General features: G+C 25.7%; 1 protein-coding gene across 1 annotated transcript; it reads right to left on the bottom strand.

The window, feature by feature from the left end:
- Positions 1-248: 248 nt before the first annotated feature.
- LOC101501902 (nuclear transcription factor Y subunit B-9-like) lies at positions 249-2,122 on the bottom strand. The gene is made up of 2 exons (XM_004516056.3): positions 2,012-2,122; positions 249-1,024 (listed from the first exon to the last, which is right to left on the bottom strand). The coding sequence occupies exons 1-2, from the start codon at positions 2,079-2,081 to the stop codon at positions 396-398; spliced, it is 699 nt and encodes a 232-aa protein (XP_004516113.2). The 5' UTR covers positions 2,082-2,122; the 3' UTR covers positions 249-395.
- Between the last annotated feature and the right edge of the window lie 11,175 nt (positions 2,123-13,297).

The raw sequence follows: 13,297 nt of genomic DNA, 5'->3' as shown, positions 1-13,297 counted from the left end.
GTATCAACTTTTTTTTTTTTTTAAAATAATCTGAAGTAGTTTATATTGAAAAATATATGTATATAAAAGGATATTTATTATACAAAAAGAAAAATAAATTTTTTATTTGATTCATTTATGTTGATGAAATGAATGAAAGGAATCATTTATTTGGTTTTGCTTGATGAAAGAATGTAAAGTACATAAAAATGCAAAAATGTGAGATACTATTTAAAAGAAAAATATAATTTATTTGAAAGCATAAACAAGCTCTTGGGGCTATGCCCCTCCCATTAACAAAAACAAAAAGTACAAATAAAAAAGTTAAGATAAACTTAACATATTACAAATATAAATAAAGTCTTGAAGCATTGCTCCACCCTTAAACATAACATATTATTGATTATTTCTCCACATTAGTGGTTCATTTCATCATTTTCCTCACCAAACATGCTATCAAAGTTGAACTCCACAGAAGTATCAAAGCTAGTTGAAGCATTATCTGATGGGCCAATACCCAAATCATCCAATCCAGCCCAAAACTCATCCAAGTCCATGGCATCATACATTTCAATAGTTGTGTTTGGGCTCATGGAGGAATTTGGCCCAACATCATCAGGTGAAGGTGGTAAGGATGGTAAAGTGGGCTTTGGACTCTCAACAACTGGTTGCATAGGCCCAAGCCCATTACTACAGCGATAGCGTTGGGCATAAAGAGTAAGACCTTCAATATAGTCATTAAAGCCCAGAATCTTCATGGCCCACAATAAATCATCAGCACCCATAATTATTCTAGACTCACTTTGACAACGCTCAGCAGCTTTTTTGGTCACTAAGTTTATGAACTTTGAAGCACTTTGCTCAGCCATTTCTTTTGCACCATTAGAGATTTTTGATTTTGGTGGCAAACCTTTTCTCATTATAGTTGTCACATTTTTTATTGGCAAAGTACTTTTGTCTTGCATAGCTACTTGAGGAACAGAGCCATCATTTTTTGGAGCTTCTGTAATGCTAGGGACATCAGATTGTTGCAACATAAATGAACCTGAAATCAACATTGAAAATGCTTTTATTGTTTTCACATTTCAATAATCAATATATTATATTATATTATATTATATCTATGTATAACAATCTTGGGAATACAAGGACATATTTAGTTTCCATATACAAGTATAAAGTGGAACTACAGAGAAAAAATATTTGGACAATGTTATATTGTTTTATAATATTATCAAATAGTTGTATTGCAAAATTTACCATAAAATTAAAATTTTATATCATATTAATTATCTCTATAAATTTTTACATTGATCTAAAATCTGTTAAATATAAATGAGATAATCAGTATTTTGCCGTCTAATAAAAATTAATAAGACGTTAATTTTGACAAATTTTTTTAATATATTAAAAGACTTCAAATCTAAATAAATTTTTTTTAGCAATGACTATATGTTCCTGAACCGACCAAAGTATTTCATTTGTATTTTTGCACTGATCAATAAGTTTTTAGTGAATATATATTTCACCAAACTCACTAATATTTTATCATATATATCATTTATGTGATTTTGTACTTAGATATGTAATATCTACGGTACATCATTCAGATCTATTAAGATGCAACTAGCAATAAAAGCGTAAAAGTCATTAATCTTAATATATCATCACAATATCAAATACTTTTAGATTTCTTTAAAATATTATACAGATGATTTATATGATACAAGTTTTCAATCTAACAATAAATTTTTAAAACATGTATCTAGTAAAAAGTTATTGAGCAGTGTGGCGCTACTCAAATCTTACACCAGGTTAATTTGAAGAAAAAGAATGCTAACACCATTGTGTAAATTAACAATTGAAAGCAAAATTCATGAAATTGATAAAGAAAATAAAAAAACAAATATTTGATTAAAAATGACCTAAAACCAATATATCTATCAATCAAGTAATGAAAAAAAAAGAAGACATATTAGTGTGAAAAAAAATCTATATTTATGTGTATAAGATTTTTTATCTTGTGTTGTACCAGAATCTGAGTTTGAATTTTGACCATAATGGATGAATGAATCTCCTCTCTCCATATTTGATTCTGACATTTCAATGATATAGCGAATATTTTCTACGACAACTGAATTTATAGGAGGTGATGGAGTCCTATAACTATTGTGAAAAATAAAGCGAACATATTTTTTATGTTATTATCTACGTTTAACTGGGGAGACCAACTCTTATTAATATGATATTAGTTAAATTTAAATATGTATTTGGTCACTATAAATATATTATTTTTTATTTATTTTAGTCTATGTAATTTTTTTTAAAAAAATTAGTCCCCGTAAAATCAGAGACAATCGATTTTGGTCCCTACAAAAAGACTTGATAAACTGTCAAGACACATGAGTCTATAAATAAACACCAACACATAATCTTTTATGATATATTAAAAATTAAAAAATTTATATTATTAATTAATATTTATTTATTGATCTTTTAATAATTAATGTTATTTTATAAAGAAAATATGAATAAAAATTAAAAGAAGGATTTAGGAGTTTTTGAAAAACTCTTCATTATTTTAATGTTGATGTGACGTTAGGGACCAAAGTTGATCGTCTCTGATTTTACATGGACTAAATTCAAACATAAAAACTTACAAGGACTAAAATCAAATAGTAGTATATTTGTAGGAACCAAATACATATTTAAACCTATTAATTTAATAAAAAAGTTAAAATTATGATATTTATCACAAGAGAAATAATACAAATAAAAGGTAACAAACAAAAAGTGATTTATAACAAAATAAAAAAAAGAAAGAGATAAAAAAATAATATATTTTCTATGATTATTAAATTTATATTAAAAAATGTAAAATAAATTTTCGTTCATTGAATATGTTTTCTCCATAAATAATATTTTTTGTCTATATCTTTAATTTTTAGAAAAAAAGATGTTAGTAATGAAGAGTTGGATTAAAAGATAAAAAAAGTAGTGAATGTGTATTCTAATTACTTTTTTGAAATAAAAATTAATTTCTACAAAAATAATTTATCTCAACTTAAATAGATTAACCACTTGTGTAAAACTACTAGCTTATTTTCTTCTTAATTAAGTTTTAGTTCGTATTATTTCAATGGTATAATAAAGAATGCTTTTTCAAATCTCTTTTATCACTATTAAAATTCATTTATTGATTATATTTTAATTATTACAGTAATAAATTTCAATAATACATTAGTTTCTTTTATAGCAAAAAGTTGTTTTTGGAAACAATGTTTAAAAATATACAAAATCTCTCTTTAATGCGCTTTTTTAATAATATTATATATATTAGATAGTAGTAGATTCTTCAATGCAATAATATATCTCTAAATTTTAGGAAAAAGTTATATATATAAAAATTACTATAGTAAATAAAATAAAATATTGGTTGATTTAAAATTCATTTGTCAAAAAATGGAGTTTTAGTCCTTTTTTATTGTTGTTAGTTTTATTAGGATTTGCTTGATTGTGTGTGTTGACTTTGGGGGATTTGTTGTGATTAGGAAATGAGAATATTTTTGTTAGTGAACACTATAAGTGAATCCAAATTCGTTAAGCAAAAGTGAGCTTACTTCATCTTGAAGGAAAGTCTTTCAAGGAAAAAGCCATTTCTCTAAGCAAGAGAGAAATTCGGTTCGAATCAAAACTCACTAAGTGAGAAAATAATGTTATGTTTTTACAAGGCACACCTTGATTGATTGGTTGAAATGGTGGAGACAATGCTAACCTTAACTAGTTATGCTATGAGAATTTGAATACTCTAAGCAATTTCTGTTTGGATAGCAACTATAAATGAGTGCTTCCTTTTCCAATTTTTATTACCACCTTTCATATTCTTCTTGCCCTTTGTAAAATCACGAGGAGAACTCATTCATGCCATTTTGATCATAATCATCTCATCTAAATACCATTTAATCCATCAAGTATAGTTACTAGTCATATAATTGTATTATTGACATTTCAGTACTAGTCAGGGTTTCAATTTCAGATTTATTTATTTAACTTATGTAACAATAAGTTCATTTACTTTGTTGTTTTCATGCTAATATCATTATTCGAAATCTACTTATTTGATTTCTCGTTCATCCGTTATCAATTTGAGTTTCATCTGACAATTAGGATTCTAAAGACATGTGCGCTATATGAGGGTGTTTCTATCATATTTTTTTGGATTTGTGAGAGAGATTGATGTCTTGTCACATAAGTACCACTAATTTAAATTTAATCCAATCCTTCATGATTTTTTAATTTTGGATAAAGTATTAGTTGTTTCAATACGATTGATTTTACCATTAGATTTCTATAGAACATACTTTCAAACTTGGTAGAGGATTATCTCATTTTACAGCCTCTAGAATGTTTGTTTTTCATACTTAGATTGTGATTAAATCATCTACAATTCCTTCTAATTGCATATTTCTGTTTTGGGCGAAATATAGTTCGTGACAAGATATTTGTTGATTTTTTATTTTTATTTTTATTTTTATTTTTATGTATGTATGAGGTATACCCTTTGATTTTAGGAAGTGGGTATTGTCCTTGGTTTATATTAGTTCTTGTTATCTAAATTTAATTTTTGGTGTGTAATTTGTTTTAGAGGGGCAAGATTCAATATACATATAGGTCCAATTGGGGTAAAGTAGTTTGATGTATATGTAGTAGAGTGACCCAAGATCCATTAGAGTTAAAAGAGTTTATACTCATCGTTGACTCTTAGGAATGGAAATAATGTGACAATTTTATCAAGAAGATTGTTTGATTGAGAGTTAATTGCTTATTTGCATTGCTTGTGTGATATTTTCTTTAAGGATTGAGATTCATATAAATTTCATACATGTTATTTAAGACTACTATTGTGTGGTACGGAACACACAAGGTTGATCCCCATCATGTCCTCATGAGCATTGATTTGATTGTTATGATTTGCATAATAGAGAAACCATATTAGAGTTAGGTATCACCCAGAGCTGATTGACTTATAAACAATGGACTCCAGGAGTAGTTGGACGACATTAAGGATTCATGATGGAATATGTGTGACATCAAAATTCACCAAAAGTTGTCAAATATTTTGTGCACTACAAAAAAAATGTATTTTTTAAAAAAGTTTTGTTAATTTAAGAATTAAAACATACACAACTAGACACTAGAACATGAAGCATCGAGATGAGAATATTGTTAATTCTCTAAACAGTACAACAATCACCTGAAATAGTATTATCAATAATACATGTCTCGCAACGGTTCAATGCACTATTACAAAATGAAAATCTTGTACAAAGACTATTTCCAATGGATATATTTTTCAATATTTAGAAGAAACATTTCTAAACTGAAGATGACGATGATCTTCATCATCCACGAAGAAAAGGAATTATCCGAAAATGAACTTACAATGAGGATAACTAAATGATAATGTACAAAGAATAACATTTTCATAAATGACTTATGCATCAAAAGGAAAATGCAATGTTCAAATAAGATTCTAAAAAGCATTGAACACATTAAAATAAAGATTTAATGATAAATCATCTTTGATGAAGTTATTAGAAATTGATTTAAATTAATCAAATTATTTTATACACTTGAATTGATATAGAATTGAATTGTAATGTATTATCTTCTCAATGAGAGTAAGAATTCTTAGAAATATTATGTATCAATTCAACCATATACTTGAACTAATGTACTTAAGCTCGATAGTGGAACAAACACTTTAATTCAAAAGAGGTGTCTAGAGAGGTGTAAGAATATTTAGAATCATCAACAACTGTATGTCAGAATGTTGAGAATACTATAATGGTTTTTAGTAGCATGGCTTGGAGAGGCAAATGAAAGAATATTCAAAGTCTAGAGAGGTAGAGAAAAGAATACTCAAAGCCTGAAGGTGTAGAGTAAAGAATGCTATTGTATTATAGTGGATTAAGTCATCAATTATACCAAGATAAAACCTCTATGTTAGGGGAGGACTAGATGTAGCAACAGATTGTTGGGAACTAGTATAAAAATACTTGTGTCCTTCTCTCCTATCTCATCTCTTTAATTGACTATTTCTTTATAATTCAAGTTCAGTTGATGTTTAAACTGTTTTATTATCAAAGTTGAATGTTTTGATAAAAAACTGAAATGAGTCTAAAAAAGGACTTAGTTTTTAAAATGGTCAACACAATTCAAACCTCACTTTCTTGTGTGTTTTCCAATACCTTCATAAAGCACTTCTCTCCTATATTAAATGCTAAAAAGATGGATGACATTACCTCTTTTAGACATACTGAAGATGAAACTTTGTTTGCGGTTTGAGAAAATTTTAAGGATTTTCTTAAGATGAAACTCTATTCAAAATTTGTTTAAGTAAAGTCGAAATTTTTGATCTTAAGAACATAATTTGTTAAATTTAAAGATGAAGCATGTCTAAGGGAATATTGTGTCTGTTTGACTAACGAAGTGTTCCATATTTATTGATGGATTAACTTAAAGAAATGTGTTTTTATGGTATAACGAAGATTGCAAGTAGGGACGATCCCACCTTCACTAGTGTGAAGGCTATGGCCTCCACTTTAATTTGGATTTTTTTTTTCTTCCATACTACAACAAAATAAATACTACCACACATGTAGAGAGACTTTGACTATTTCATACTTTTAACTCGCACCACACAAAGTAATAGTCACCCTCCAAATCATGAAAGAATGAAAAATCACCCATCTACGAATACAATACAAAAAGTTCTCCTCCCTATCTCATTCATTTGTTTGTTCATCGTTTGCCTTTGCCAACCGTCTTTGAGCGTCTTTGCACCTTTGCTAGCCGTCTATGTATATATATATATATATATATTACTACAAATTTATATGCACTGACAGTGTAAAAAAATTTTACACGATCAGTTAATCACAATCGTTTAATCAATAAAAATATTTGACTTTTATTTTGATCAACTATAAAAGTCACAAACATGATTGATTGTGATGGACTAACAACGTAAAAAGTTTTACACTAACAATGTTTATAAATTAAACTCTCCCCCTCTATCTCCCTCTCCCTTTCTCTCTCTAACATAATGTTGATTGTGTTAGTGTTACAAAAGAATACAACGATCATGTGTCTTTGTCATACATGAAGGTCGTTGTACCTTTTCAGGTACCTCTGTGAGAATGAGAGGATTGTGCCACTATTGGGTATATTTACATCGGTTCTAGTTTGTGTTTGATTTGACATAAAGTTTGTTGTTAGAATTTAACTCTCATTGGGAGGATATTACATATTAAATCCTATATTAGTACAATTGTGTGAAAACATTTTGACTGATTTACTCAACTCTAATAGCTCTCTATGAGAGAAGGACACATCACTAATTCTATTGGTTTGATGTGTTCTTGGCTTTTTCATATTTTCTTGTTTTAACACATATCCCATCTCTCTCTTCATATAAATGTAAAAAGTTTTCTAAATTAAATCATATATGAAGTAGAAGTGAATGTCACAAGAATAGAGAGTTAAATTATGATATTTTTAAAATATTAGTTTTTATTCAAATATTATTATTGAGGATAATTACTTGAAAACTAATCTTCCTTCTGTTGAGGATGATTTAAAACAAAATCAAAAAAAATATTAGTTTGAAATAAATATGCATAATAATGTGTAAATTAAAATACAATATAAATGGAGTAAGTTGAGTTTAAAAAGATTGATACACATAATTTATACTGGTTCACCTATATTGGATTACTTAGAAATTATTCCTCTAATATGCACTCTTATAGCATCTCCAACACTCAACATGAGTTCATTAGATGGAGTCCATTGTACCACGTCATCTTGAAACAACTCATTACTTTTTTACTCTTGAATTCAGTTCATTAAATAAGTCTCACTGTGCCACATCATCTTGAAGCAACTCATTTATTTTTTGTTGTTTAACTTTTAAAAAACCATTAATTTCAAAAAATCATTAAATAGATCCCATAACTTTAGTTTATATATTAATATTTTATTTATATTTAATTTTATTATAACTTAAAATGTTTATTTCAATTAAATATTATTATACATTATTTTAATTTAAAATTAAAATAAAATTGAACTTAAATTTTTATAACAATAATAAAAATTAAATGTTAAATACATGACATAAATAATTAAAAATGATAAAGTAAATAATAAAATTATTATTATTACTAAATTAAAAAGAAGTTAACATCCATAAATTAATAAAAAAAAGGATAAATTTATTATTATTAATAAAAAAAGGTAATGGTTATAGTTTTATTATTATTAAAATATAAAAGTACCGTTTCTTCCTGATATAACTTTTATGACAGCCTGACACAACTCCAATGTTAACTTGACAAAAACTGAATATTACGTGACTACACGCTAGCGGACGGACGCATTTGACTATCATTGGAGATGCTATTATAACTATGTATTTTCTTAGTCTCACTAAACTTATAATATTATATTTTATCAATCTCAGTCAACTTACACTATCTCTTAATTTTATATCAACTTGAAAATATACAAATATAAATATATTTGATTGATCAACTTCCGACTCACTAAAATAAGTTGGCAATAGAAAGTTATCACACACAATAAAAATGTAAAGTAGGTTTGTTCTATTTTAATTTTAACAAAAAATGAAAAGATCACAAGACAAATTTAGTTCCTTGTATTATATAGTAATAAGCGCATAACATTATTTTGCAGCTTTAAACAATTTTTTTCTTTTTAATCAGTTTTGAGCTTTCTAAAACTTCAATGCTATAACTTTTAACATTAAATAATATTTAGAGACAACTTTTGATATCCACCCTGTATAATTATAAAAAAAATTTCTTATCAATTGTTCTCTCTTTAAAATTAGTTTCTCTTTCCTCGGGACTAACTCCACACATATCAAAAATTGTATTTTATAGTCTCGTACATGTTAATTTTCTTCAAATGACATAACTGAATATTTAAGGTGATATAAAATTGATTTGATAGGTAGAGTCAAAGAGAGTGTGGTTCTATATTCACCCATAACATAACATCTAACAATTAGCTAATATTCGTCGGTGAAAAAACTTTAATAATGAATACTAAAATTGATAGCGCTTTAAAACTAATACTTTGCTGTGTCATTAATATATGTGTCAACAAATATTATATAAATATGAAATGTTTCAAAAATTTGATATATATAATAATAATTTAAATATATTTTTAATCCTTTTAAATATTATCAACTTTTATTTTTAGCTATTTTAAAAAAATTAGCTATTTTAAAAAATTTCTTTTGAATTTATTTCGTTCTAAATTGTTTTTTTATCATTTTTAGTTTTAGTTTTTTTATTTATTAAAGTTTATATTGTATGTTTTAATTTTTTTTATGACATATTATTATTAACACTTTAAAATATTATTAATTTAATAACTTAACTATTTAATTTTTAATTTAAAATTATAAATAAATTAATAAAGATTTAAAATTAAATAGTTATATCATTAAACTTATGATACTTTAAAGTCTTATCAATAATATGTCATAAAAAAAATCACTTGGAACATACGACGTGAATTTTTGTAAAAATTTAAAGACTAAAATGGATAATAGAAAATTAGAATGACCAAAGCTCTAAATGGATTTTTCATAGAATTAAATAAAAGTTGATATATTTAGAAGGCTAAAAATATATTTAATTATATAATAATTAATACAATAAATGATAACATTAAATGTTTAAAGCATAAATTTTATTAATTATATTTTAAAAAATTAGTCAAACCATAATAATATTTCAATAGAGTAGTTAAATGATCAAAATTAATGGAAATTTACTGAAAAGATTCAAAATTAGAAATCAAAATAAATTTGTGTTTAATATGGATACAAAATTAAGTAAGAAATTTTAATATTATATAATAACTACCGGAAAAATGGTTTCACTAATAAATACATTTTAAATGACAAAAGAAAATGGTCGATAAAATAATATTTTAAATGGTTAAATATATTTTTAATTGCTATAAAGTTATAATATTTCAAAATTAGTTCTTAAAATAAGTTATTCACTTTTAGTCCCTATTTTCATTTTATAGGAACTTCTTTTAGGAATTAAAATTATCAATTTTTTATAAAAGAATTTCAAAATAGAGACTAAAAGTGAAAGAAACAAATTAAAAACTAAAAAACTGAAGAAAAGAATTATATAAACCAAAAATAATATTTTATAGTAATTAAAAGTTTATTTAACCCTATTTTAAATTTCATGTCTAAAATAAAAATATTTAAATAAAGTAGAAAAATTGTCATGAAATAATTTTTTTTAAAGTAAAAATTTAAAGCACAAAAGCATCACATGATAAAAATTTCAACTTATTGATACCCCCAGACACCCGCTTATCATTTGTTAAGCTCCAATTAATCAATGAAAGGAATTAATCATAGGTTGTAACTTACAAATTAAAATACACATATAATAGTAAAACTCGAATAAGGAATATCAATATTATATATATGGAACACTGAATGTTAAATAAATTTTATATATAATAGTAAATACAACAAATTATTTAGTAAGAAATGTACCATAAATGATAAAATAAAATAAAAATATTACCGATAAAATAATATTTAATGAAAATATTAAAAATATCATTAAAAATATATATTTCAATAAAATAATGAAATTATTACAATAGATAAAATGTTAGTTATTTTTTCAAGAAGGTTAATAAAAGGTTGAAATTTATTTTATATAAGCTATAAATTTATGGAATTTTTTTTTGACATAATCCTACCCTGGGAAGAAAAAATATTCATTATTTTATATTATATTATTGAGTTTCTTTCTATATATTTTTTTTTTAGAAATCACTTTTTTAAAAGACTTTTCACTAGTCGTAGAAAGATTATGCAAATATATAATAGTTGTCAAGTTCTCTTCTTCATCAATATATCTTCCCTCATTTATTCATCTAGTATCTTTATATTTCAAAAAATATGTCAATAGCTCAAAATCATGTGCAATCATGAGAATTAAATTATCACTGACAATAACATTTTGAAGATTTTGAATATTGTTCTCATCTAACATTGCATCACTCGAAGAACCTACAATATGCGTATATAGATATTGATGATCATTTATTTGGTATTATGTGTTATCTAAAAGAGATGAGTTGTATCCAAAAAATTTATGAATTGCTTTTTTCGAGCTAGAAGGGAGTAACTCAGCTTCAGCATCTTCCAATAGGAGTGAATCTGCTACCACTTCAATCTTCAAGATGCTCCTCATGAGTGAAACTGTCAATTGAATCCGAATCAAATGTAGAGGGAAAATTCTAGAATTACTGAATTGCCTCCTAATTCAACATTAGGAATATTTAAAAAAAAAAAAAAGTTAATAACATGATGAGTACTAACATCTATGCTTTCTCTGTACGTACCTTCGATTTCGACATTTGATGGTTCAACAATGTTTTTAAGGACCTACTTCTTTATAAGTGCAACATCTTCAACAAATTGGGTTATTCCATGACCATTAGAATATTTTCGACATTTATGTATGGAATGTCCTAAAACTATACATGATTCACAAAACAATTAAAAAATTTCATCATCAATGTAAACAAAAAATGCATACCCTTCACTTTCAACAAGCATTCGATATCTCAGCTCTTGTATCAGGTCCAAATCAACCAAAGCTCGAGCAAAATATTCCAATAATTATAAATGAGTTGCTTCATTAAGAGATAAAGGGGTTCCAATACCTAAAGTGATTGTTAAAATGATCTATTATTTTCAATATTTATTAGAGGTAGTTAAAACTACTTATGGTTAAATGGAAGTTGTTAGGTTAATTACATTAATTGCACTATATAAAAGTGCATCATACTTTAATTGTAACAACAATTTCATCAAATAATCATTTCAAGTTTATTTTTCTCTTTAATTATTTTTCTCTTTCTTGGGCTCAACCACAATTCTTAACAATATTCCTTAGGCAGGTTATAGATATGATTCCAACATTGAGTTTTTTTCTTACTTAATCTAAATGAAATCATTTGTCCAAAAGAAAACACAAATAAGACTTAGTTTCATATTTCAAGTTTCAATGGTTCCAACACTTTGTAAATCAACAGAAGAAACAAATGACAACTCATAAAAGTCTTTTTCGAAAGGAATAACCTTTCAGGAACCAATTGATTGTCATATTTTTAAAAAGTTTCACTGAAAATCATCAGATGTATCACCTTTAAACATGACATAAAGGTTATTTTTGCAACTAACTAAACCTAGTTGTATTCATCCTCTTGAATTTTGATAGCGAGAATTGGTGCAAGAATTTTTAAGAGTGTCGACAAAAGATTTCAACAAAAGTTGTGTGGTACTGACCGACCTATGAAAGCCAATGATGCAATGAAAAATCTGCAACCAGTTGGGACAACAAAACGTGAAGCAAAACACGAAGCTGAAACAGAAAGCACAACAAAACATGAACACTATTAGTCACATTATCCTTGCTTGTCTTTAATAATTGTTTTTATTCAGTTGTAGAAATTATGTCATTGTCCTTTGGTATTTTAAAGTTCCTTTCTTTTTTTCTTTGGTAAATGCTATAAAATAATTGTTAAACTCTTACCAAAGAATACCTTAAGTCATGAACTAATGTGATTTTATGAAGATAATTTAATAGGAACATAAGTTAATCGATTGTGTTAATCAGAAGAAAAAAAAAATGGGTTAGTTATGATCTTAATGAAGTTTTGGGGTTTTAATTGATTATGAATGGTTATAATTTATTAAGATGTGAAGATTAACTGAGTTTAAGGCTAAGATGATGAAAGAGAATGATAAGGTCAATTTTGATTGAATGATTTCTAACAAAAGAAATGCCTATCTATGTGAATTAATCGATTAAATGGTTTAGTAGATAATTGATTAGGGTGGTTATTTTAATCAATTAAAAGTTATTACTAATTGTTAAGTAATGATTTGTTATGGTAATATGTGATTGAGAGCTTGTTTTGGCACTGTTTATTTTTTAAAATAATCACTTTGAAACATAGTTTTCATGGGTTTGTTACAACTTAAAAAAAAAAAAACTACAATTGGAAAATAATCTAAAAACTGCCTCACAACTTCTGAAAAAAATTATAATTTGAAAATAATCTAAAATTACCTCAAATAAGAAGCTGCATTAGGTTTTTTTGTTAAATCGAAAATTAAAATAACAATTTCATACTTTCAAAGACTAAAATAATAGTTTATGAAGTCATG

Source organism: Cicer arietinum, chromosome 5, assembly GCF_000331145.2.
Source record: "Cicer arietinum cultivar CDC Frontier isolate Library 1 chromosome 5, Cicar.CDCFrontier_v2.0, whole genome shotgun sequence".
Lineage (NCBI taxonomy): Eukaryota > Viridiplantae > Streptophyta > Magnoliopsida > Fabales > Fabaceae > Cicer > Cicer arietinum.
The sequence above is the reverse complement of the archived record's forward strand: the minus strand, read 5'-3'. Positions and strand labels throughout refer to the sequence as shown.